The sequence below is a fragment of the Jaculus jaculus genome, chromosome 1 (assembly GCF_020740685.1).
Source record: "Jaculus jaculus isolate mJacJac1 chromosome 1, mJacJac1.mat.Y.cur, whole genome shotgun sequence".
In the NCBI taxonomy this organism is placed as follows: domain Eukaryota; kingdom Metazoa; phylum Chordata; class Mammalia; order Rodentia; family Dipodidae; genus Jaculus; species Jaculus jaculus.
In genome coordinates this window covers 262,332,016-262,357,808 of record NC_059102.1, presented here as the reverse complement: position 1 = coordinate 262,357,808, position 25,793 = coordinate 262,332,016, and the positions used below count along the sequence as shown (strand labels likewise).

Here is a 25,793-nt window from a genome sequence, read left to right as displayed (position 1 = left end):
ACTGCAAACGAACTCCAGACACTTGCGCTCCCTTGTGCATCTGGCTAACGTGGGTCCTGGGGAATCGAGCCTCGAACTGGGGTCCTTAGGCTTCACAGGCAAGCACTTAATCGCTCAGCCATCTCTCCAGCCCATAAAAGCCCTTTTATAAAGCCATTTTTAAATAAAGCAAAAAGTTTACAAGAGGAAAAAAGATACAGAAAAAGAATAACTTGCTTCTTATGTCCCCTAAAGAGAAAATAAAGGTAACAATGCCAACATGCTCAACAATAAGGGTTTCTTTTCCTTATTCTTTAATACAAAATACAAGCAAAGGGTACATATACTTAAAACCAAGCTCAGGGGCAGACATGCAGTCCTGGAAGTCCTTCAATAGAAGCAAAGCAGGTTTTTTTTTGTGTGTTTTTTTTTTTGTTTTTTTTCCCCTATGAGATAAACAGACTGACTGGGGGGATATGTAAAAAAATTGAGTGTCACAAAAGCCATCACAATTCTACCAATGCTTTTTTTGCTTTTTTTTTTTTTTTAATTTTTATTAGCGGGCTGGAGAGATGGCTTGGCGGTTAAGTACTTGCCTGTGAAGCCTAAGGACCCCGGTTCGAGGCTCGGTTCCCCAGGTCCCACGTTAGCCAGATGCACAAGGGGGCGCACGCGTCCATAGGGTTGTGAGTTATGCATTGTGGGAGCAGTGGTCAGTTATTGGGAGGTACTTCCTCTGGGCATGAAATCCCAACCTGAGCCTTGGTGGGTGTATTTTAAGTCTATTTCAGTGATGAGCTCTTAGGAGCCTCTGGGTCTCTGCTTTGGTAGGTGTTGAGTGTCCTAAGCGTCTGTCTCCTTTACCCTGGTGCTGATTGTCAGGCTCACCGTGGAAGCAGCAGTCTTGTTCATCTCCCCAATTCCTCTGTGGTTTTGCCTGGACCTTGACTGAGATGTGAGGGGTGATTGGTTAATCTCCTTGGGTCTCGTATATTTTTAAAGTTTTATTTATTTATTTGCAAGTAGAGAAGAGAAACAATGGGCATGCCAGGGCTTCCAACCACTGTAAATGAACTCCAGATGCATGCACCTCTTTGTGTATCTATTTATGTGTGTACTGGAAAATCAAACCTTGGTCATTAGGCTTTGTATTCAAGTGCTTTACCACTAGCTTCTCCCCAGTCCCAATAAAGATCATTTTCAAATGATGGTTGATTGATATGCATTGCAGGTTTACTGCAGCCTTTGCACTTAGATTTGTTTCATTTTGGTTTGCTTTTATTTGTTTAGTAGGTGCATACTCTCTTTGAAACTGATTGTCCTTTTTTTATTTTAAATTTATTCTAATTTCCACCCAGCAGTCTCCTGAGAAGTCCAGTGTTCTACCTTCTGCTTCTGTGGATGAAGAAGAAGATGGGGACACTTGCACAATATGTTTGGAACAGTGGACCAATGCTGGGGACCACCGGCTCTCAGCATTGCGCTGTGGGCACCTCTTTGGATATAAATGCATTTCTAAGTGGCTCAAAGGACAAACACGAAAATGTCCCCAGGTAATGACCATGTAAGAGTAAGAACTTGCCAGACATGCTGTTGTACACCTTTACTCCCAGCACTGAGGAGGTAGAGGTAGGAGGATTGCTGTGAGTTGAAAGCCAACCTGTGACTATAGTGATCTCCAGGTCAGCCTGGGCTTGAGTAAGACCCTACCTCGGGGGGAAAAAAAAAAAAGATTTAGAACTGAACATACTGTATCAAACGTAGAGCCATGCTAATTATATCTCATTGAACTCTAGTGCAACAAGAAAGCCAGGCACAGTGATATCGTTGTCCTTTATGCCCGAACCCTGAGAGCTTTGGACACTAGTGAACAGGAACGCATAAAAAGGTAGGTGACAGTTTACTTAACCAAAAGAGTTCTTTTTAGGCACATCTGATAAAAGAAAATGTGAATGCACTTTTATAGTATAGCTCTGAGGTTTTATTCAGCTGTGACTTAGGATCTCTGAAGATCATTAATTTGTCTTATGTTACTTAAAATAAGTAACTAATCATTTGTCTATAAATCAATTAAAAATGAGGATCTAAACCGGACGTGGTGACACATGCTTTTAATCCCTGTAGTCTGAGGGAGAGGTAGGATTGCTGTGAGTTTGAGGCCACCTTGGGACATAGTGAATTTCAGGTCAGCCTGGGCTAGAGTGAGACCCTACCTTGAAAAAAAAATACACTGAGCATCTGGGGTGTTGCTGGGACAAATATCAGACCAGAAGCATGTTATAGGAGGAAACACAGGTAGCTGGACTCCACCCCAAGATGTGCCCTTGGTGACATACTTCCTTCTCCAGCAGGGTTCCACCTTCCAAAGACTCTCCCAGGTGGGAATAAGGAAACAATCTGAGGCTCTGGGGGTATTGCATCCAGACTCCCTCATAGGGACTTGAGCTAGGGCCTTCAAACTTTGCAAATTTTAGCCTGCTGGGTCATCTTTCTTGCCCTGCTGGAGTTTTTCATAAAAATAAAGAAAGGCAGCCTTATCTCTTTTCAGTTTTCGTACCTTCTTTTTGTTCTTTCCCGTTTCATTGAAGTAGAATTCTGTTCCTGTTTTTATATTTCACTTTTTGAGATTACATTTAGGTGTATACAAATTTATGACTATACATTGTTCTTGTATATGTCTGTTAAGCTCTTTGCCTTAAATTCTAATTGGTCTTTTGTTACAAGTTACCTCACAATAGCCCAGGCTGGCCTCAAATTCAGTCCTACCTCCCAGGTGCTGGAATTTAAGGCATGCACCGCCACACTCAGTGGGGCTGGTGGGAGTGCTGCCCAGCCTGGCTTATACTTCGTTTTAAACTTTAGCTCTTCTGTGATTTTTTTTTTTCTTTTGTTTTCCAAAGTAGGGTCTTGCTTTAGTCCACACTGACCTGGAATTCACTATGTAGTCTCAGGCTGGCCTCGAATTCATGGTGATCTTACATCTGCCTCCCAAGTGCTCTAACTAAAGGCCTGTGCCACTATGCCCAGCCTGTTCTTTGTTTTAATTTGTGTATTTTGTGAACAAGGTTACTTTTTTTTTTTTTTTTTTTTACTCCAACAGTTAATACTAGTAACAGTCTTAATCTTGTATAATTTGTCTTAGCTTCAGCAGTGAGTTCTTTGTGATTTCTCTTGGGGGGGGGTGGGGAGTATTTTTTTAAATTTATTTTTGACAACTTCCATAATTGTAAGCAATATCCCATGGTAATTCTCTCTCTACCCCCACTTTCCCCTTTGAAACTCCACTCTCCATCATATACCCTCCCCCTCTCAGTCTGTCTTTTATTTTGATGTCATGATCTTGGTCTTGTGTAGGTAGTGTCAGGCACTGTGAGGTCATAGATATCCAGGCTATTTTGTGTCTGGAGGAGCAAATTGTAAGGAGTCCTACCCTTTGGCTCTTACATTCTTTCTGCCACCTCTTCTGCAATGGGCCCTGAGCCTTAGAAGGTGTGATAGAGATGTTTCAGTGCTGGGCACTCCTCTATCACTTCTTCTCAGCACTGTGGTGCCTTCGGAGTCATCTCAAGGTCACCACCATGTGAACAGAGAAGCTTCTCTAACCAAAAGAGAAAGTAGCATTAATATATTGGGTATGAACATTAAGAGAAGTGTTTACCGGGCAGTATGGTGAGCACAGTATATACATTTAGCCAGACCGCAACAAATTTTACACCCCTAGGGCTCATGACTACCCCTGTTGTAGTTTTTCAGTATCAGGGATGTATTCCCTCCCATGGAGTGGGCCTCCATTCAAATTAGAGAGTGGTTGATTTCCTCCAAAGCAGATGTGCCACTGTTGCACCCATTGGCTCACTTGGCCTGGCTGGCCAAATACAAGGCTTACAGTATCCACTGTTGAATATCTCCGCTGGTGATTTCTCTCTCTCCCATTGAACTGTATGTAGTGTGGCTTTTTCCAGCTTTCTGTCAGCTGGTCTACATGGAGGTTTTCAGCTCAGCTCTAGAGGATTTCTCAATGACCTTGCAGCCCAAGTATGTGGAGTCTTCAGCAATATGGTCTTACCATCTATTCCTGGTGGGAAACCAAGGGCCTCGGCAATGGCCTATAATGTTTTGGGGGCATCAGGGACCTCTCTGGCCAACGACTCACTGGAAGGTATCCCATCCCTGGCACTGAGTGTTCCATGTCCAATAAAGTAGGTTTCCATATGACTTATTTATATCCTCTTAGATTTTGAATAGTCGTCCCTCCACCTTTCCTAGCCTGGCTTGTGCTTCCTTTTAAACTTCAGCTGGTCTGTGATTTTTATTTTTTTTTTTTTTTTTCCTTCTTGTTTTTCAAGGTAGGCTCTCACTCTAGTCCAGGCTGACCTGGAATTCACTATGTAGTCTCAGGCTGGCCTCCAACTCATGGTGATCTTCTTACCTCTGCCTCCCAAGTGCTCTGTGCCACTATGCCCAGCCTGTTCTTTCTTTGTTTTTCCAGGTATGGACTCACTCTAGCTCAGGCTGACCTGAAATTGACAATGTAGTCTCAGGGTGGCCTCAGATTCATGGTCATTCTCCTATCTCTGCCTCCCAAGTGCTGGGATTAAAGGCATGTGCTTTGTTTTAATTTGTGTATTTCGTGAACAAGGTTACTTTTTTTTACTCCCAACAGATAATATTGGTAATAGTCTTAATCTTTTATAATTGTCTTAGCTTAAGCATTAAGTTCTTTGTTTTGTGAAGTTTTTTCTGGGTAGTCTTTTTGAGGCACATTCTCATTCTAGCCCACACTGACTTTGAATTTACTGTAGTCCAGGCTGATTTTGAACTCATGGAGATTCTCTTAGCTCAGCTTCCCCAGTGCTAGGACTAAAGGTGTGTGCCATCTTGCCAATTTTTTTTTTTTTTTTTTTGGTTTGTGTGTGTTAATTTTTTTATTTATAGTTAAATATTTATTTATTTATTTTGAGAGAGGGAAAGAGAGAAAGACAAAAGAAAGATAGAAAAAGAATGTATATGCCTGGGGCTTTAGCCACTGCTGACGAACTCCAAATGCATGTACCACCTTGTGCATCTGGCTTATGTGGGTACTCGTGAGTTGAAACTGGGTCCTTAGGCTTTGTAGGCAAGCACCTCAACCACTAAGCAATCTCTCCAGCCTTAATTTTGTTTAGTTTTTGTTATGTATGTGTTCATGTGTGTGAGTGGGAGAACTTGTGTCACAGGGCTGTGTGAGTGCTTGGGATCTGAGCTCAATGCATGTGTGGCCTGCACTTTATATACTGAAACATCTCCTTGGCGTATGTTATGTTAATGTGCATATCTAGTAGGAGTCAGATTTCTGATTTTAACTCCAAAGCCCAGGAGGGGTACGAATTCAGCCCTGCATGCTACTCTGTATTATTTGGGACTAGAGAGATCTCTATAACTTTTTCTGTTTTCATGGCATAGTTACAGCAAAGTATGTGTGTCACAGTATAACCTTATGCCACTGGCTAGGAAGTCTCTGTAGCTTTCCTAATGCCCCCTGCCCCTGATTTTCCATTTCAGTGCCTTGCTGAAAGAGCAGAAGCTCAGGAAGCAGGCTGAATTAGAGTCTGCACAGTGTCGGCTTCGACTTCAGGTCCTGTCTGATGAATGTTCTAAACTTCATAGCCATGTGCGGGTGAGTTGACTCATTTTTTTTCGGGGGGGGGGGGGGAGTGGTGGTCGAGGTAGAGTCTCACTCTAGTCCAGGCTGACCTGGATGGAATTCACTATGTAGTCTAAGGGTGGCCTCGAATTCATGGCGGTCCTCCTACCTCTGCTTCCCAGGTGCTGGGATTAAAGGCGTGCGCCAACACACCCGGCTGAGTTGACTCATTCTTACTTACAGAACTTTAGGAATGCATTAAAGAGGAATTTAAAAATCACAGCTATATCTCAAATGCTTAGGTCATTTATTCAAACTATACATATTTTTTTATGATGACTTATATTGTAATGAGAATCTTAGGAAACAGCCAGTTGAGAATGCTGTTTGCTTGAATTTTACTTCCTTGAATCTACCAATAAAATGAGAGCTTTAAACAATGAATCATAAAGAACTTCCGGCCCTAGTATTTGATTCTGTGCTCTCTTTATTTCAGTTGTTTACTCTGTAAACACATGGTAACATTTTCAGATGATGGACAAAAAAGGTCTTTTGTCTGGTCAGGAACTTTTTCTTTGAAATAGTATCAAATGAAAAGGGTTTTTACTTACATTCTTTTTCATTTTAGGACTTGGAAAAACTTGTTATGCAGCATAGGGATCAATGGGCACAGCCATCTGTGGGCTCCCAGTCATATTTCAATGACATCCTTCCTTCCAGCAAGAGTCAGCACAAGTACCTCTTGGGAAAGAGCTTCACAGTGTCTCAGACAGGAAACTGCCGAACCATGGCTCACTGTGATGGCTTAAGCTGCCTGGTAGTATCACAGCCTTCTCCTCAAGCTTCCTTTGTTCCAGGTAAACGATTCAGATGTATTTTAACTTTTGATTGACAGCTTCCATAACTATAGACACTAAACCACGATAATTTTCTATCCCAATACCCCCTTTACAAATCCACCCTCCAGATCCTTTCCCCTTCTCAATTAGACTCTTTTATTTATTTATTTGTTAAGTATATCTATCATGAAGGTCCTGTGCATGTAATGTGAGGTCATTGATATATATAGATATATATATATATATATATATATATATATATATATATATATATAGGTCATTTTGTGTCTAAAGATTACATTGTAAGCAGCCCTATTCTTCCTTTGGCTCTTACATTCTTTCTTTTCTAAAAAAAATTTTTTTTAATTTATTTTGAGAGAGAGGCAGATAGAGAATGGGCACTCCAGGGCCTTGGCCTCTGCAAATGAGCTCCAGACACATGCACCACCTTGTACATCTGGCTGACGCGAATCCTGAGCAATTGAATCTGGGTCCTTAGGCTTGGCAGGCATGTGCCTCAACAGCTAAATCATCTCCAACCCTCTTACAGTCTTTCTGCCACCTCTTCAGCAATGGACCCTGAGCTTTGGAAGGTATGTCAGAGGTGTCTCAGTACTGAACATTCCACTGACTTCTTTCAGCACTATTCTAAGTCACCTCAGTGGTCACCACCATCTGAAAAGTGAAACTTCTAACCAAAAGTGAGAGTATGGCTGGAGAGATGGCTTAGCAGTTAAAGAGTGAGGAACTTGCCTATGAATCCTAAGGATCTAGGTTTGATTCCCCAGTACCCACGTAAAGCCAGATGCAAAGGGGTGCATGTGTCTGGAGTTCATTTGCAGTGGCTGGAGACCCTAGAAAACCCATTCATTCTCCTCTGAAATAAGTAAATTTAAAAAAAAAAAAAGCACTTTTTTTTTTTTTAAATGAAGCTGGATGTGGTGGTACATGCCTTTAATCTCAGCACTTGGGAGGCAGAGGTAGGAGGATCACCATGAGTTTGAGGCCACCCTGACAGTACATAGTGAATTCCAGGTCAGCCTGAGCTAGAGTGAGATCCTACCTTTAAAAACCAAAAAATGGGGCTGGAGAGATGGCTTAGTGGTTAAGGCATTTGCCTGCAAAGCTGAAGGACCCAGGTTCAATTCGCCATGACCCACGTTAGCCAGATGCACAAGGGGGCATATGCATCTGGAGTTCATTTGCAGTGGCTGGAGGCCCTGGCATGCCCATTCTCTCCCTCCCTCCCTCTCCCCCCCCCATCCCCCTCTTTCTCTGTCAAATAAATTAATTAATTAAATTGAAGAAAAAAGTTAAAAAGAAAACAAAAAAGCAAGAGTAGTATAAACAGTAAGAAAAGTGCTCACAGGGCATATTAGTGGGCATAATATATACAATTAGCCAGCAAGAACAGGTGTTACTCCCTTAGGGCTCTTGAACTCTCCCACCATAGGCCCCTTTCTGTTTTGCATTCTCTCAAGTAAATAAAATTTAAATTTTAGACACATAAAATAGAAGACAAAATTAGAGCCAGGTAAGGTGGCATACACCTGTAATTCTAGCACTCAGGAGGCTGAGGTGGGATTCTGGGACAGCCTAAGATATATAGAATAACCCTGGAAGGAGTGGGAGAAATAAGAGAATGGGAGATTAATTAAATAATTAATTATTTTATTATTAATAATTATGAATTAACCACTGTGTCTCTCTCTCTCTCTCTCTCTTTTTTTTTTTTTTTTTTTTTTTTTTTTTTTTTTTTTTTTTGAGATAGAGTTTCACTGTAGACCAGGCTGACCTGGAATTTACAGCCATTTTCCTACCTCTGCCTCCCAAGTGCTGGGATTAAAGGTTTGTGCCACCATGTCTGGTTTAGTAGTTAATTTTATTGTTGGGTAATATTTCTTTCTATTTATAAACATTTTATTCTTTTGACTTGGTCGATATTGTTGAGCCAGTCCTGATGGTACATTTAATCCCAGCACTGGAAAAGAATGAGTTGGAGGATTGCTGCAAGTTTTAGGCCTGTTTGGGGCAACAAAGTGAGTGAGTCAGCCTGGGCTAGATTGAGACTCTACCTTAAAAAAATAAAAACCTGGGCTGGAGAGATGGCTTAGTGGTTACAGTGTTTGCCTGTGAAAGTGAAGGACCCAGGTTCAATTCCCCACAACCCACGTAAGCCAGATGCACAAAATGGCACATGCATCTGGAGGTTGTTTGCAGTCAGTGGCTGAAGGCCCTCTGTGCTCCCTCCCTCCCCCCCTCCCTCCCCCTCTCTCCCTCCCCTTCTCTCTCCCTCCCTCCCTCCCCCCCCCCCCTCTCTCTCTCTCTCTCTCTCTCTCTCTCTCTCTCTCTCTCTCTCGGCCTCTTTCTATCACTCTCAAGTAAATTAAAAAAAAAAAAAAATTAAAAAAAAAAAAAGCTGGGCGTGGTGGCGCATACCTCTAATCCCAGCACTCAGGAGGCAGAGGTAGGAGGATTGCCATGAGTTGACTCTCCAGGTCCCACGTAGGCAAGATGCAGTGATGCAAGCACACGGGGGGGGAGGGGGGCGCACACGTCAGGAGTTCATTGGCAGTGGCCAAAGACCATAGGACACCCATTCTCTTTTTGTCTACCTTATTCCCTCTCTCTCACACACGCACACTTAAATTTAAAAAAATAAATAAATGAAAACTAATATTTTTATTTATTTGCAAACAGAGAGAGGATGGAGCATTTTGCCACTGCCAAGGAATTCCAGATTCACGCGCTACTTTATGCATGCACTTCTACATTGCTACTGGGGAAACCCAGGCTGGCAGTCTTAAAAGCAAGAACCTTTACTGGGCAGGGTGGCACACGTCTTTAGTCTCAGCACTTGGGAGGCAGAGGTAGGAGGATCTCCATGAGTTTGAGGCCACCCTGAGACTGCATAGTGAGTTCCAGGTCGGCCTGGGCTTGAGTGAGACTCTACCTTGGAAAAAAAAAAAAAACCTGATAAAATAGAAGCAAGCACCTTTAACCATTGAGTGACCGCCCTAACCCTCTGACTTTTAAAATAAAGCATAAATGTGGAAGATTTTCATTTTCCTTATGCTGTTTCCCAGGACTTAGATAGCAGGAAAGGTGAGCAAAGATGTATTTTAAAAAGGTGTTTTGTTTTTGCCTAAAATTGAGTTTCAGTTTTAACTATTTTATCTGACTTCATTCTTCCTTGGTAGGCTATGGTGTTAAGATGTTAAGTACTGCCAACATGAAAAGTAGTCAGTACATTCCTATGCATGGCAAGCAGATTCGTGGATTGGCTTTCAGCTGTCATTCCAAAGGCTTGCTGCTCTCTGCTTCTCTAGACAACACTATTAAACTGACCAGGTAAGTGAGTCAAGAAGATTGGGCCTTGGATACTGCAGCAAATTAGTACCAGCATTAGGACACCCTTAGTTCTCTTTTGTTGGTTTGAGGCATTGTCTTCTGAGGTTAAATATATTCATTTTTTTAAGTTTTTTGTTTATTTTTGTTTATATGAGAGTGACAGACAGAGAAAAAGGCAGATATAGAGAGACAATGGGTGTGCCAGGGCCTCCAGCCATTGCAAACGAACTCCAGATGCAAGCACCCCCTTGTATATCTGGCTAATGTGGATCCTGGGGAATTGAGCCTCAAACCAGGGTCCTTAGGCTTCACAGGCAAGCACTTAACCACTAAGCCATCTCTCCAGCCCATATATTCATTTTGAAGCCAGATGTGTTGGTGCATGCCTTTAATCCCAGCACTTAGCGGCAGAGGTAGGAGGATTACCATGAGTCCAAGGCTTCACTGAGACTATATAGTGAATTCCAGGTCAGCCTGGGCTAGAGTGAAACCCTACCTTGAAAAACTAAAATACATGTGTATATATGTATTTATTTTTTAGCTGATGCATGCCTTTAATGCTAACACTGGGGAGGCAGAGGTAGGAGGATTGCCTTGAGCTCATGGCCCCCTGAGTCTCCATAGTAAAGTCATCTTGGGCTAGAGCGAGATCCAACCTCAGAAAACAAAACCAAAGAAATACACATACACCCCCCCACACACACACACACATTTTGTTTTGTTTTTTCGAGGTAGGGTTTCGCTCTAGTCCAGGCTAAGGCAATAATAGTTGACACCAAAATACTTATTTGAGAATGGTAAAGCCAACCATGAATATGTAACACATAACCTGCCCTGAAAGAGAGATTAGCACAGTCTAGGTTTATGTACCTACCTTTGTGTAAGTAGGTCCTGTTACCTTTTAGGATGGCTTTCAGTCTCACTAATGCTGAATACCCACCTTGATTCCTCTCTGTTGCACTGTGGATTTGGTGTTCTGCTTGCCTGCAGCCGGGGGTGAATGAGTTACCTGGTGGTTCGGGGGTGGGAGGTTTGTGTAGGGTGCCTGGAGTTGTTCTGGAGCTGCTCAGCTGCTCTGTTTGTGTTCTCCTTTAGCAGCTGCTCAGCTGGTTCTTGCTGTCTTCCTCTTCGGGTTTCTTGATTTTGCGAGGAGGCTTATGTGAGTGGAAAATCCCTCTACCTGGTTTTGTCTTTGCTGCTCTGTGCCAGCCAGGTGGGCATGTGGACTGGAGCTCCTGGCTTCTTGTTGGAATTTTGGCTGGATTCCTCCTTTCTAGAAGATCTGAGTCTCTCCTGCTTCTCTGCTGTGGTTGATAATAACTTATATACCTTCACTTTTTGTTAGAAGAGTGTATTTTGTTGTTTTTCTGCTTTTCTCCCTCCCTAGGCTGCCTTGTCATGGCTACTATGCTGACATTTTACCTGGAAGTCCTCCGTTTTTATTTATTTTGAAGGTGTTGCTACGTTATGCTGGTCTTGAACTGGCTCTGTAGCCCAGGGAAGCCTTGTTTGTTTGAGAGAGTATGTAGGCTTGCCATTGCCTCTCCATATGCATACACTATTTTTTTAGCCTCTGGCTTTATGTGGCTACCAGGGCACTGAACAGAGGCTGACAGGCTTTGCAGCAAGCAAGTGCTTTTTTTTTTTTTTTTATTTTTAGTATTTTATTATTATTTATTTAATAGAGAAAGAGAGAAAACGGGTGCGCCAGGGCCTCCAGCCAGTGCACATGAACTCAAGATGCATGCGTGTTTGACTTTGCAGGCAAACGCTTTAACCACTAAGCCATCCCTCCAGCCCAGCAAGTGCTTTTATTTATTTATTTTTTTTTTTAAATTTTTTTTGTTTGTTTATTTATTTGAGAACTATAAAGAGAGAGAAAGAGGCAGAGAGCGCACAAGAGAGAATGGGCACGCCAGGGCTTCAAGCCACTGCAAACTCCAGACGTGTGCGCCCCCTTGTGCATCTGGCTAACGTGGGTCCTGGGGAATCGAGCCTTGAACCAGGGTCCTTAGGCTTCACAGATAAGTGCTTAACCGCTAAGCCATCTCTTCAACCCCAGAAAGTGCTTTTAACTGATGAGCCATCTTCTCAGCCACATGAGTAGCTGGGATTACAGACTTGCATCACCAGGCCTAGCTGAGTCACCCCACCTCACCCCTGTTTTTTCCAGGTAGGGTCTCCCTGACTGAGCTGGAACTCTGCACCAGGCTGGCCTCAAATTTATAGAGGTCCTCCTACCTCAGCCTGCCATGCACCATTACACCCAGTTGCATCCTGATTCTTTCATGTTACATGTTTTTATTTATTTAGTATTTATTTTTGGTTTTTCAAGGCAGGGTCTTGCTCTAGCCCAGGCTGACCTTGAATTCACTATGTAGTCTCAGTCTGGCCTCAAACTTACAGCCATCCTCCTAGCTCTGCCTCCCGAGTGCTGGGATTAAAAACATGTGCCACTACGCCTGGCTAAAAGTATATATTTTATTCTATTTTAAGCATATTTATTTATTTGAGAGAGAGAAAGAGGCAGAGCGAATGGGTACACCAAGGCCTCCAGCCCTTGCAAACGAACTCCAGATGCATGCACCCCTCCCTTGTGCATTAAAGACACATCTTAAACTGTATGGATGAAAATAATATTCTAGAGCTGTGGGAATGACAATATGTGGGAATCTATGGTTCTTCCTGGCATAGTATTTCCATGGCAGCCTTAAGACTACTTCCTTCTGGTCGTGTAAATAACTCTGCCCAACACTGGTGCTTACTTGACATCACCCGTCCTTTTGTGGTGCAGTTAACTTCTTTCATACCCTCAGTGTATAATGGCATTTTAGCTACCATGCCTGGGAATTTCTTGATCTCTCGAGGCATATTCTTAATATAGACAAGGCTCACCTATAGAACTCATTCTGTATACCAGGATGGCCTCAAACTCACAGTTATCCTTGTACCTCAGCCCTTCCTAGTACTAGAATTATAGGTAAGAGCTGCCACATCCATCTCTTAACTGTTTAAGAGTATTTATGGCTGAGATGTTCAGTGGAATCCCAGCACTTGTGAGACAGAGGTAAGATGATTGCCATGAGTTCAAAGTCACCCTGAAACTCATCATTAATTTCAAGTCAGCCTGAGCTAGAGTAAGACCCTACCTTTAAAAACCAAAACCAAACAAAACAAAAAAAATTGGCCAAAACGTAGTTTTGTGCTGGGGAGATAGCTCAGCAACTAAAGGTGCTTATTCACAAAGCCTGCTGGCCCGTGTTCAGTTCCCCAGTACCCATGTAAAACTATATGCACAAAGTGGCATTTGTATATTGAGTTAGGTTGCTTACAAAGCCTGAGGGCCTGGGTTTGATTCCTCCAGTATTCACACATAAAGCCAGATGCACAAAGTGGCACATACATTTGAATTTGTCCTACAGAACCAGGAAGCCCTGGCATGCCCGTTCATTACCTTTCTCTCTCATTGCCTCCCTGCCTACTTGTAAACAAATAACAAAAAAGTATTTTCCAAAACAGAAAAATATTTAAGCTGGGTGAGGTGTTACCCTTCTGTAATCCCAATATTCTGGAGGCAGAGGTAGTAGGATTAGGAGTTAAAGGCCAGCTTTGGCTACGTAACAAGTTTGAGATCATCCTTGGCTATATAAGATCCTGTGGCAAAAGAGCCAAAAATTTATTTAAGCTGTGTGTGGTGGTATTTTGATCTTAGCACTCACAGGAGGTTAAGGTAGGAGGAACCTGTGAGTTTGAGTATAGCCTCTGGGCTATATTGAGACTTCCTGGAAAAAAAAAGTGTTTAAAAATATGAGGGTGGGGATGGAGAGAGAATAGATCAGCAATTAAATGTACCCTGTACCCACATAGAACCTGATGCACAAAGTGGCGCATACATCTGGAGTTCTTATGCAGTGGCATGAGTCCCTGATGCACCCATAATCTCTATCTCCTTGCAAGTGCATGAATAAAATATTTTTAGCCATGCATGGCGGCACATGCCTTTAATCCCAGCACTTGGGAGGCAGAAATTAAGAGGATCACTCTGAGTTCAAGGCCACCCTGAGACTACATAGTGAATTCCAGGTTAGCCTGAGCTAGAGTGAAACCTTACCTCAGAAAAACAAAAAATAAAATAAATAAATGAGGGGGTTGGAGAGATGGCTTAGTGTGCCTGCAAAGCCAAAGGACCCAGGTTCAATTCCCCAGAACCCACATAAGCCAGATGCAAAAGGTGGTAAATCATCTGTAGTTCATCTGCAGTGGCTCGAGACCCTGGTGTGCCAGTTCTCCCTCCCTCTGTTCCCCCTCTCAAATCAATAAAAACAAAATATTTTTGAAAAATGAGGGTGGGTTGGGTGTGGTGAAGCATGTCTTTAATCCCACCATTCAGGAGTTAGAGGTAGGAGGATCCCCATGAATTCAAAGCCAACCTGGGACTACAGAGTGAATTTTAGGTCAGCCTGGGCTAAAGTGAGACCTTACCTTGAAAAGAAAAATCAACAAAAATATGTATGTAGGGCTGAAGAGATAGCTTAGTGGTTTTAAGGCATTGTCTGCCAAGCCTAAAGACCCCAGTTAGATTCTTCAGGATCCACGTAAGCCAGGTGCACAAGGGGGTGCATGCATCTGCAGTTTGTGTACGGTGGCTGGAGGCCCTGGCGCTCCCATTCTCTCTCTCCCCACCTCTGCCTCTTTCTCTCTCTCAAATTAATAATAATAAAATATTTTTTTAAAAATATGTATGCATGTGTGAAGCTTGTGTTGGTCAATAGTAGAGTGCTTCCTTAGCATACATTAGGCCCTGGGTTCAATCCCAGTGCCACAAAAAGGAGGGAAGGTTGTTACAGAGTGGTTGGATTATAATGACATGTTTTTCTATTTTTCTCCAGGGATTGTTGATTGTCTGTGGTAGTTAAGTATGGAGAAGGTAATTTGAGTAGAGTAGGGAATGAATTTGAGTACTGTTCCTAAAGGAAATCTGAAATCCACAAGTCTTGGGTTTATAGCTATTTTCAATAATAAGTGTATTGTTGATTTAAATTATCTTTTTTTCTGTCCTGTACTTAATTTTCTTTTTTTTAGAAGTATAATTTTAAAAAAAAATCTATTGACAATTTCATACATGTACATAATACATTTAGATAATAATCTCCTATTACTTTATTTTCTCCCTTCCCGTTCCACTGAAAGCCTTCTTTCCAACTAGTTCCTCAAGAAGTAATATTTTTCTAGCATGCAGGTTGTTTGATGTGCTTATGATTGTGTGGGCACATGTGTGTAGACATGTATGTGCATGTGGAGCTCAGAGGACTACCTTGGGTATCATTCCATCTTCTTTAGAGACAAAGTTTGTTATTGACCTGGTTGTGCATCAGATCTCAGAGATAGTCCTATCTGTACTACCCCAGCACTGGAATTATAGGCGTGCACTACCATGCTTGGCATTTTATGTGGGGACTGGGGATGGAACTCAGGTCCTTGTGCTTAGAGATGAGTGCTTTATTGACTGAGCTATCTTCCCAGGCCCTAGTAGTATAATGTTTTCCAGATCTCCCCCTAAGCCATGAAATCAGATTAGTATAAGATTCTAGCCATAAACTGTAGTTGATTTTCTTAATACATAGTAGTAAAACTCTCTTATAATTCCACAGCCTGGAAACAAATACTGTGGTCCAGACTTACAATACTGGACGTCCTGTGTGGAGCTGTTGCTGGTGTCTTGATGAAAGCAGTCACATCTATGCTGGACTGGCCAATGGTTCGATTCTAATATATGACCTGCGAAACACAAGTGCTTATATGCAGGAGTTAGTACCTCAGAAGGCCAGGTAGGGAGCCACTTAGATTATTTCCTTATTAGTCCTCTCCTGAGAGGGTGACCACAAATGACAAACTGGTACCACAAAAACCGGTTTTCTATGTTTTATTGCTTTCTTATTTTAGAGTCAGTAGAATTCGTGTTCATGCTATGTCACATGGTAGAAATCTCAGGCATCAAATGTAACAAGTTTTTGATAATTCTCCAACATGCCAAAGATTTATTTTGAGAGAGAGGAAAGCTGGGTATGGTGGCATACACCTTTTATCCCAGTACCTGGGAGGCAGAGATTCCAGGTCAGCTTGGGCTAGAGCAAACCCCTACTTTAGAAGAGAGAGAGAGAGAGAGAGAATAGGCCTTTAGCTGCTACCAGAAAAGTCCACGCACACATGCCCCCTTGTATGCATTGCAACACTGCACTTGAGTAACTGTGCTGACTACATGGGACCTGGGAATTGGAACATGAGTTCTTAGGCTTTGTAACTGCAAATCTCTTTCTAGCCCTAAAGCTGTCTGTCTACTTATTTATTTTTATTTTTTTGGTTTTTCAAGGTAGGGTCTCTAGCCCAGGTTGACCTAAAATTCACTATGTAGTCTCAGGGTGGCCTTGAACTCTCAGCAGTACTCCTGCCTCTGCCTCCCAAGTGCTGAGAATAAAGGTGTGTACCACCATGCCCCACTCTAAAGCTGTATTTTTGTTTGTTTTGAGGTAGGGTCTCACTGTGGTTCAGGCTAACCTGGAATTAACTGTGTAGTCTCAGGGTAGCCTCAAACTCATGGTGATCCTCCTACCTCTGCCTCCTGAGTGCTGGACTTAAAGGCATGCACCACCACACCTGGCTTAAAGCTATTTTTTTTTATTTTTTATTTTTGTTTATTTTTATTTATGAGTGGCAGACAGAGAAAGATGCAGAGAGAGAGAGAAAGAATGGGCACACCAAGGCCTCCAGCCACTGCAAATGAACTCCATACACATGCGCCCCCTTGTGCATCTGGCTTATGTAGGTCCTGGGGAACTGAGCCTTGAACCGGGTTCCTCAGGCTTCACAGGCAAGCGCTTAACCGCTAAGCCGTCTCTCCAGCCCTTTAAAGCTGTATTTTTATGAGGGGGTTTTCTTTTAGAGCATCTGGTGGTAAAAATTAGATTTAGAGTATAATTTATATGTCCTTTTGATATTTCTTATAATTGTTTTTATAGGATGTCTAGGGATATTAACCCTTAAATGTTTAACCTCTTATGTGGATACAGGAATGTGATCCATGGCTCCTTGTAGTGAGGTCTGGAGCAATCCCAAGTGTACATTTGGAATTTACAATACGGTTTTCTTTTTTTTCTTCAGGTGCCCTCTGGTGTCTCTGTCGTATGTGCCCAGAGCTGCTTCAGCTGCGTTTCCTTGTGGTGGAGTACTGGCTGGAACCTTGGAGGATGCTTCCTTCTGGGAGCTGAAGACAGACTTTACTCATTCACCTCATGTGCTGCACTTGGAGCCAGGGGGCTTTGTAGACTTTCAGACAGAGAGCAGCACTGCACACTGTCTTGTGTCCTACAGGCCTGGTAAGTGCTGAAGTCCTTGGTGACCTTTGTTTGCTTGAAAGCAGAATGAAAGAGGACACCCTCCTCGTTTGGTTAGCTTTTGTAAACATTCACAAATTTATAGGCTGTGGTGCAACTCTTGGTACCACATTGAGGATATTGGCTTGCTCCATAGTGCCTATCTGTTGTTTGTTTATGAGAACTGGTCTCCTTTATCTAAAATCTAGTCATAGAGTGAGAAAGCCTGTTCTTGAGGCCATTGAGCTACTGTTAGGTCAGTTTCCTGTCTCTCATCTGTCTCTCACTTGACCTAAGAGAAAGGCCTAGACAATAGGTAGTCATTTATTTATGACTTAGGCCCCAGGTTTGGGGCCTACAAAGGTAACATGTTTTAGTTGAAGCACCTGATGAAAGCAGCTTTAAGTGGAGAGGCTTTATTTTGGCTTACAAACTCAAGAGAATGCTTCATGATGGCAGGGGAAAACCTGGCATGAGCAGAGAGGCTGGATATCGCCTCCTGGCCAACATCAGGTGAACAGCGATAGCAGTAGAATTTGCCAAACATTGGCAAGGGGAAGCTGGCTATAACACCCATAAGCCTGCCCCCAAGAACATGCCTCTTTCAGTAAAGATCCAATTCCCAGACTTGCATCAGCTGGGAATCTCATATTCAGAACAGAGTTTGAGTGACATCTAATTGAAGCCACCACAGTAATACAAGACACAAAGACACAACCATGGTTGTTGTGTTTTTTTTTTTTTTCCCCAAGTAGGGTCTCCCTGTAGTCCAGGCTGACCTGGAATTCACTGTGTTAGTCTCAGGCTGGCCTTGAACTCACTGTGATCCTCTTCTGCCCTGCCTGGCTTAAACCAAGGTGTTTTTGTGTTTGTTTGCTTTTATTTGCAAAGAGAAAGAAGAAAGGAGGAAAGAAGGAAGGGAGGGAGGGAGGAAATGAATGGGTGTGCAGGGCCTCTAGCCACTGCAAATGAATTCCAGATGCATGTGCCACTTTGTGCATCTGGGTTTACTTGCGTACTGGGGAACAGAACCCAGCTTCTTAGGCTTTGTAGGCAGAAGCCTTAACCACTTACACATTTCACTTTGTAGCCCAAGCTGACTTTGAACTCAGGTTAATCCTCCTACCTCAGCCTCCTGAGTGCTGGGATTCTAAGGGTGAACCACAATGCCCAGCCCTATATATGTATATGAATAAAAGAGAGTGTGGGTGCACTAGGTCCTCTTGCAGTCACAACTGAACTCCAGATGCATGTACCACTTTGTGGATCTGGTTTAACGTGGGCACAGGGTAATGTCAAATACTGAGCCATTTCCCCTGCCCCAGGGTTTTTGGTGTTTGTTTGATTTTTATTTATTTATTTATTTGCAAGGAGAGAAATAGAAAGAAAATGGGTGCTCCAGAGCTTCTTGGTGCTGCAAATGAGCTCCAGATGCATGTGCCACTTTGTGCATCTAGCTTTAGGTAGGTACAGGTCATCAAGCAAGCAAGCACATGCCTTAAATGTTGAGCCATCTCCATCTCTCCAGCCCCAAGTTTCTTTGAGGGGAAGGGTTTGTTTGTTTTGTTTTGTTTTTTGAGTTAGGGTCTCACTCTAGCTCAGGCTGACATGGAATTCACTGTGTAGGTTCAGGGTGGCCTCAAACTCATGGCAGTCGTGTGCCTCTGCCTCCAGAGTGCTGGGATAAAGGCGTGTACATACATGCCTGGCCTTTTTCTTAAATTCCCTAACCTAAAAGGCAGAGATCTAAATTTCAGGTGACCCATATTGATGAATAATTCTGTTCAGTCTTTTAACTTGGTCGTAAATCTTTCAAGAAAATTACTATAAAGCATAGTCTTGCCCCTGAATTTTGGCTAGTTATGGTTGTTTACAGTGTGGCCTTCACTATTTATTTGAAAGAGATGGGGGAGCCGGGCGTGGTGGCACACACCTTTAATCCCAGCTCTCGGGAGGCAGAGGTAAGAGGATGACTGTGAGTTCGAGGCCACCCTGAGGCTCCGTAGTGAATTCCAGGTCAGTCTGGGCTAGAGTGAGAAAAACCAAAAAAAAAAAAGAAAAAAGAAAGAAAGAGATGGGGAGAGAGCGGGCACTCTAGCCACTGCAAATAAATTCCAGATGCATGTGCCACCCTGTGCATCTGGCTTTCATGGGTAATGGGGAATCAAACCTGGGTCCTTAGGTTTCACAGAAGCCTCTCTCTCTAGCCCTTGAGTGTAGTTTTTTTCTACTGAAACAGCCATTCTATCCCCAACCACGCCAGGAAATAGTGAGACACAGAGGGAGGTAACATAAGAGAAGATGGCCCCATCATGCCTTGCCAGTGCCTGGCTTGTGGAAACAAAGAGGGAGCCATCTTGGATAAATATGTTCATCCAGTGGATGGAGGGGGGAGAGAGCGAGCCTTTTGGATTGTGTTTTGTTTTTCAAGGTAGGATTTCACTCTAGCCCAGGCTGACCTAGAATTTACTATGTGGACTCAGGGTGTCCTTGAAGTCATGGTGATCCTCCTACCTCTGCCTCCTGAGTGCTGGGACTAAAGGCGTGTGCAACCATGCCCGGCAAGGATTATGTCTTAATTAAGGTCTATGAACATTATCCATTAAGCTGAAAATGTGTGACTCAGGGTACTTATTTCCATGACTGGTGTTGATCTTGGGTCTTATTTGCGGTCAGCACTTTGGAGGTGTGTTGGGTTTTGAGTCAGAGGGATGAAGAACAAGTGGAATATATAGGTAGCAACCACTCTGGGAAGGGAACTTTGTTTCTTTTTGCTTTCCTTTTTTTAAAGATTTTATTTTTATTTATTTATTTATTTATTATTAGAGATAGAGTGAGGGAGAGACTAGGCACTGCAAATGAACTCCATATGCACGTGCTACCATGTGCATCTGGCTTACGTGGGACCTGGGGAATCGAACCTGGGTACTTTGGCTTCATAGGCTTGTACCTTAACCACTAAGCCATCTCTCCAGCCCTATTTTTGCTTTTCTGAGACGAGGCCTTACAACCTTGATAGATTGGTACTTTTTGTAGCCAAGGCTGGCCTCAAACTCTTTTTGGTCAGCCTTCAATTGCTGGAATTATAGGCTTGTGCCATCATGCTTTGTTAAATAAGAAAGAAAATGTAACTTGGCCAAGGGTGTCTTTGTACAATTAAATTTCTGAGTTAAAGTTAGGCCTAAAAAATGGGTGCCCAGAAGCAGCCATATTAATGAGATGTATGACATTCAAGACAGAGGTCAAAGAAGTGTCCACTTGTGGATAGTTCCCTCCATTGGGCATTTTTGTTTTAGGTAGGAAACTGTCTCAGTTGCATCTGGCTCTTATGCTATGACTTATTTAGAAGATTTACCGACGCTGGGCATGGCCGTGCATGCCTTTAATCCCAGCCATTGGGAGGCAGAGGTAGGAGGATCACCATGAGTTCTAGGCCACCCTAAGACTACATAGTGAATTTCTAGGTCAGCCTGAGCTAGAGTGAGACCCTACCTCAGAAAACCAAAAAGAAAAAAAAAGAAGCTTGATGTGGGGGAGTTCTGTTTTCTTCTGTAGGTTTTGCTTGTCTCCCTGGAGAACCTGATGCTTTCTGCTTTTGAAATAAGTAGAATGCTTTTGCCTTATGAAAATATACATCTGGGCCGGGTATGGTGGTGTACACCTTTAATCCCAGCACTTGGGAACAGAGATTAGAGGATCCCTGAGTTCAGTCAAGCCTAAGACTGCATAGTGAATTTCAGGTCAGCCTGGGCTAGAGCAAGATCTTACCTCAAAAAAACTAAAAAAATAAAAATAAAAACTTTTAGTCAGAACATATGAGAGAGAAATTCCCTTAGGAGGCCTGACAGGGTGTGGTGACTTTACTTAAACAGATAGTGCATTCTCTGGGTTGTTTCTCTTGAAGGAAAAACCTATTGTAGATAACTTGCTTCATCCTAGCCCTGGGTTCTGAATTGCACTTGTGCTGTTTTCTTAGGTTTGCTTTGTAGCTGTTCTTGTGGTTTAATGTGCATAACTTTTCTCCCCAATTACACTGTGTCTGAGGTTCAGGTATGATTAATTTCTTTGGTACCATCACCATGCCATGGTGCAGCACTGATTTCTCTGTCCCATAGATAAAAAGCATAGCAAAATACGAAGTGTGCTGCAGGAAATGTCCTATAAACTGGATGATGCTGGAGAGCCGGTCTGCTCCTTCAATCCTGTGCAAACATTCTTCGGAGGACCCTCCTGTAAACTATTGACCAAAAATGCTATCTTTCAAAGCCCAGAGAATGATGGCAGCGTCCTAGTATGTACTGGGGATGAAGCATCAAATTCTGCCCTGGTGAGCCCGTTTTTATTTTTATATATTAAAAAAGAGGCAGGGGGGAAGTATGGGGACTGGGTAGACAGCTCAGCAGGTAAGCATACTTGTTATACAAGGACAAGGACCTGAAATAAAAGCCCAGCATCGATGTAGAAAGCTGGGCATGGCCACGCATGCCTGTAACTTCAGTGCTTAAGTAGGGCAGAGACAGATCACTGGTGAGAGACCCTGTCTCATGATAGAATAGAAGACCCAAAGCCTTCCTTTGGCCTCTGCAACCATGTGCACAAGGTGTACATATCTGCACACACATACAGAATAAAACTAGCTTTGCAGGGGAACTGACCAAAATGGAAAGAAAGAACCAGGAATAGTGGTGCACACCTTTATTCTCAGCCCTCAGAAGAAAGGGGGGGAAATTGCCCTGAGTTCTTGGCCCTGGGCTAGAGTGAGCCCCTAGCTCAAAAAAAAGGGGGGGAGGGCTGGAGGAATGGCTTAGTGGTTAATGTGTTTGCCTACAAAGCCAAAGAACCCAGGTTCGGTTCCCCAGGACCCATGTTAGGCAGATGCACAAGAGCTCGCATGGGTCTGGAGTTGGTTTGCAGTGGTTGGAGGCCCTGGCGTGTCCATTCTCTCTGTACCCCTTTCTCTCCTTTCTGTGTCAAATAAATAATAAAATATTAAAAAAAAAAAAAAAAAAAAAGACCAGGCATGGTTGCACAGCACTCAGGAGGCAGAGGCTTGTATGTGGGTGCTAAGATTCCAAACTCAGGTCCTAACTCTTAAGTGACCTAGCCATCCCCCCAGCCATTATGGTAAACATTTTAGAAAGGAAGCCCTGTGTTAGAATGTATGTTCTATGAGAGCACACACAGTGGCTTTGTGTCTAGAAGGGATAGCACAACTCTGGGGCTTGCTGTTCAGACTCACAGGTGTGCTGGCTTCCTGTAATGTGTACCTTTAAGGACAGCTACTCCCCAGCTGCGCCGACTGCTGACCTTTAGCTGTGTTGTTGTCCTAGTTGTGGAATGCCGGCAGTGGTTCCTTGCTGCAGGAACTGAAGACTGATCAGCCCATCGTGGACATCTGCCCATTTGAGGTGAACCACAGCAGCTATTTAGCCACTTTAACAGAGAAAAGTGTGCTTATTTACAAACGGGAGTGACTATGTTCTTCACATGTTCCAGTCATGCTGCCGGTTAACATTGTTTTCTAGCACCCACCAGCTCTGTGCAAGATCTCTTTGTATTTCCTGCAGGCTCCAACTTTTGGACCCTGGTTAATTGGGTATTAGTACGAATTGTGAATATGCTACACATATCAAGAGTGACTGGTGCTTCATCTCTATTATAGTCCATTTCTCGGGTTAAAAACCTTCGTGGTTCTTGCGTGGGAATTTTTATTTCTTATCTGAATTCTACAGGATCTTGGAGTCCTTGCTTGCATCAGTCATTATGGATATGAGTGTCACCACACATTTTGAGGCTAAGATCCCTAACCCAGCTGAGTTCTCTTGTCTGTGGGAATGGTACACGAAAGAGGAGGGCTAGCTCACTATCTTGCTGCTTGGATGTCTTACCCATGCAGGAGTCAGTGTTCCATTGAACATCAAAGGGCACTGTAGTATCTTGTGGAGAGTTTGAATATTTGTTCGTAACCTTTTAGTGACTTACTCTCACACCCCGAGTGTGTAGTAGTAGACATCTGGTATGAATTGTGGAAGTAGCCATTAACTGTTCCAGGTATACCTGCCTAAGGATGTTGGCAAGTCCAGTGCTGGAGGTGACTGTATGGAGTGCCTTAGCTCATGCTGAATGCCTGAACTTAAGTTCATTTCAATGAGAGAACCAAGGAAAGGGACCAATTGTATGAGTAATGGATAGAGCCTTTTTTTCTCCCCTAGCTAGCTTAGGACCCTCAGAATTTTTTTTCTAAGTCCTTTAAACACCAGTTTTTCATCCTAAAAGATAAGGAGAGAGACTTAAACAATAGAGATCAGCTACCTAGAGAATGAAAGGAAAGGCTTATTTCTCATTTTGATAAAATTCCTTTCTGGATAAAGCCAATCCATCAAAGTAAGGAGCAATTATGATTCCCAGGTACAGGCTTCCCTATGTGAAAATGTTTGATTCCAAGTTCCTTTGAATTGCATCCCTAACCTTTTCAAAATGTGGTGTTAGTAAAATGGTAAAGTAGCTGGTGACCTATGGGTACAGGTAGGCAGCTACCCACTTTCAGTGTAGAATGGTGGTTATACTTGTTCCCAATAGAGGAAGGGATCAGGTTAAATTTGTCTGCTTTGCCTAAGGCTCCTCCACTAAACCACTGTCCATAGCAGGACATGTTACTAGCTGTGATTTTTCTCAATTGTTGATTAGGTGTTCTATAAATATTCCGGCCTGTCAACTCCTGAGATGTTTCTAAGGTCTTTCTTATCAGCAAGGGATTAAGGTAAATTTCCTAGAGTTTGAAGTGTGTGTGTGTGTGTGTGTGTGTGTGTGTGTTTTTATTATTACTATTATTGGTAGGGGGTCCATGGAGGGTGGGTCTCACTCTACCTCTGGTGGACCTGGAACTCACTGTGTAGCTCCAGGCTGGCTCTGAACTCACAGTGGTCCTCATATGTCAGCGTCTGTCTCGGTGCCTGTGCCGCTACACCCAGCTTAGTTGTGCTTTTGAATGGAACCTTCTGTTTGAGGATATCTCTTAATTGTTATGATTCAAACTCCAGCTACCACAGACTGGGGGAAAAGTCCTCTTATTTTCAGATGCAGCACTGTTTTTGGTATGTTGATGATTAAGGTGGCTGACCAGGCCTGGAGCTTCAGCAGCAGAATGGGATTTAAATTAAAAACAAAACTCACCTGACATCAGCCAATTGCCACAGAGAGTTAGATGTAAGTATGGAGCCTGGATGCCTTCTCTTGGGACTGAAGCAGATTCAAGAATTAACTTGCCTTGAAGGAAACTCAACTGAGACTGATTGATTCCCCTAAGAATGATAAGGGAACATGTTACCACAGAAGTGGATTTATATCACATCTTTTTTTTTTCATATCAAGTCTTGCTTGTCCTTGCATTTCCACAGTAAGTTTGGTTGTGTATGGGGGTACACATGCTACATTTGTGCTATAGCACTGAGCTAAATCACCAACCCAGATCTGTATGTTTTGGAAGCAAATTCACATGATAGACTGATTAAAGTTCTCTAAAGAAACGTAGCTATAGCCCCTATCCTCACCCCATCTGCAGGATATTTCCACCTATAGGCCCAGGATCTGAACTACTACTAGGATCTGTTTTTTAAAAAGAAACCTTGTCATTGTATGCAGCTGTGCACCTCTGTTAAAAGCAGGGAAGTGGGATTTCTCATTGTTTGTACTGTGATTCTGTGTTGGTGTTAGTATGAATATGAAAATAAAGAATTTACAATGTTGATAACAGCCCATGGTGTCTTTTGTCTCTGGCTACTAGAGGAAGGACTATGCCTTCCTCTTGGGAGAGGTATTTAATCATACTCTGGTAGATTTGCCATTCCATGCAATACTTGGTCCGAGTTACACAGGATGGTACCTCAAACATCCCTAAGCAAAGCTCTGGGTATGCTGCCAACAATAGGATGAGCTTACAAGTAAAGTGGGGAGTTGACTATCCTGGGCTATGTAGTAAACTTGAGGCTATCCCAGACTGCATAGCAAAATCCTGTCGCAAGAGGGAAAAAAAAAGTTAGGCTTTGCCTTTAAACCCTTTCTGATACTAATAACCTTACCTTCTGACTTCACCACTAGTGTTAAAATGTTGCCTTCAGAAGAGTGCTGGTATATTGCACTCTAGTTAGTAGAGGTGTTGGGTGATGGTTGTTCAAGGCCGGTGTGGCAGTATACACCTATAATCCTAGCACTTGGGAGGTAGAAGCAGAATCTGGAGTTTGAGGCCCAGCACTTGGGAGGCAGAAGTAGGAGGAGACCTGAGACAGAGCTCCTGCCCAAAAAGGGGTTCCCAGAAGCATGGGAAAGCACCCAAGAGATCAGTTGGTGATATTATTTTTAAATATTTAATTTGGGGCTAGAGAGGTGGCATGGCAGTTAAGGCACTTATCTGTGAATCCTAAGGACCCAGGTTTGATTCTCCAGGTCCCATGTAAGCCAGAGATGCACAAGGTGGCACATGCATCTGGAGTTCATTTGCAGTGGCTAGAGGCCCTGACACATCCATTCTCTATGTTTCAAATAAATTAAAATTACTATTTAATTTGTTCATTTGAGAGAAAGAGGGAGGGAGGACAAAGAATGGGCATACCAGGGCCTCCAGCCACTGCAAAT

At 43.0% G+C, this 25,793-nt stretch overlaps 1 protein-coding gene across 5 annotated transcripts in view; it reads left to right on the top strand.

The window, feature by feature from the left end:
• The window catches only part of Rfwd3 (ring finger and WD repeat domain 3), a 37,420-nt gene extending 13,451 nt beyond the window's left edge, over window positions 1–23,969 (top strand). For 3 of the 5 annotated variants that reach the window (XM_012949875.2, XM_045130218.1, XM_045130206.1), the window contains 9 exons: window positions 1,338–1,532; window positions 1,776–1,867; window positions 5,521–5,635; window positions 6,231–6,459; window positions 9,642–9,792; window positions 15,444–15,620; window positions 16,951–17,165; window positions 21,278–21,489; window positions 22,493–23,969. In XM_012949875.2, the coding sequence (XP_012805329.2) occupies window positions 1,338–1,532; window positions 1,776–1,867; window positions 5,521–5,635; window positions 6,231–6,459; window positions 9,642–9,792; window positions 15,444–15,620; window positions 16,951–17,165; window positions 21,278–21,489; window positions 22,493–22,636 (1,530 nt within the window). In that variant the 3' untranslated portion in view covers window positions 22,637–23,969. The remainder of the gene's footprint in view (window positions 1–1,337; window positions 1,533–1,775; window positions 1,868–5,520; window positions 5,636–6,230; window positions 6,460–9,641; window positions 9,793–15,443; window positions 15,621–16,950; window positions 17,166–21,277; window positions 21,490–22,492) is intronic. The other 2 variants (XM_045130231.1, XM_045130222.1) reach the window with 1 other exon arrangement.
• The last annotated feature ends 1,824 nt before the right edge of the window (window positions 23,970–25,793 follow it).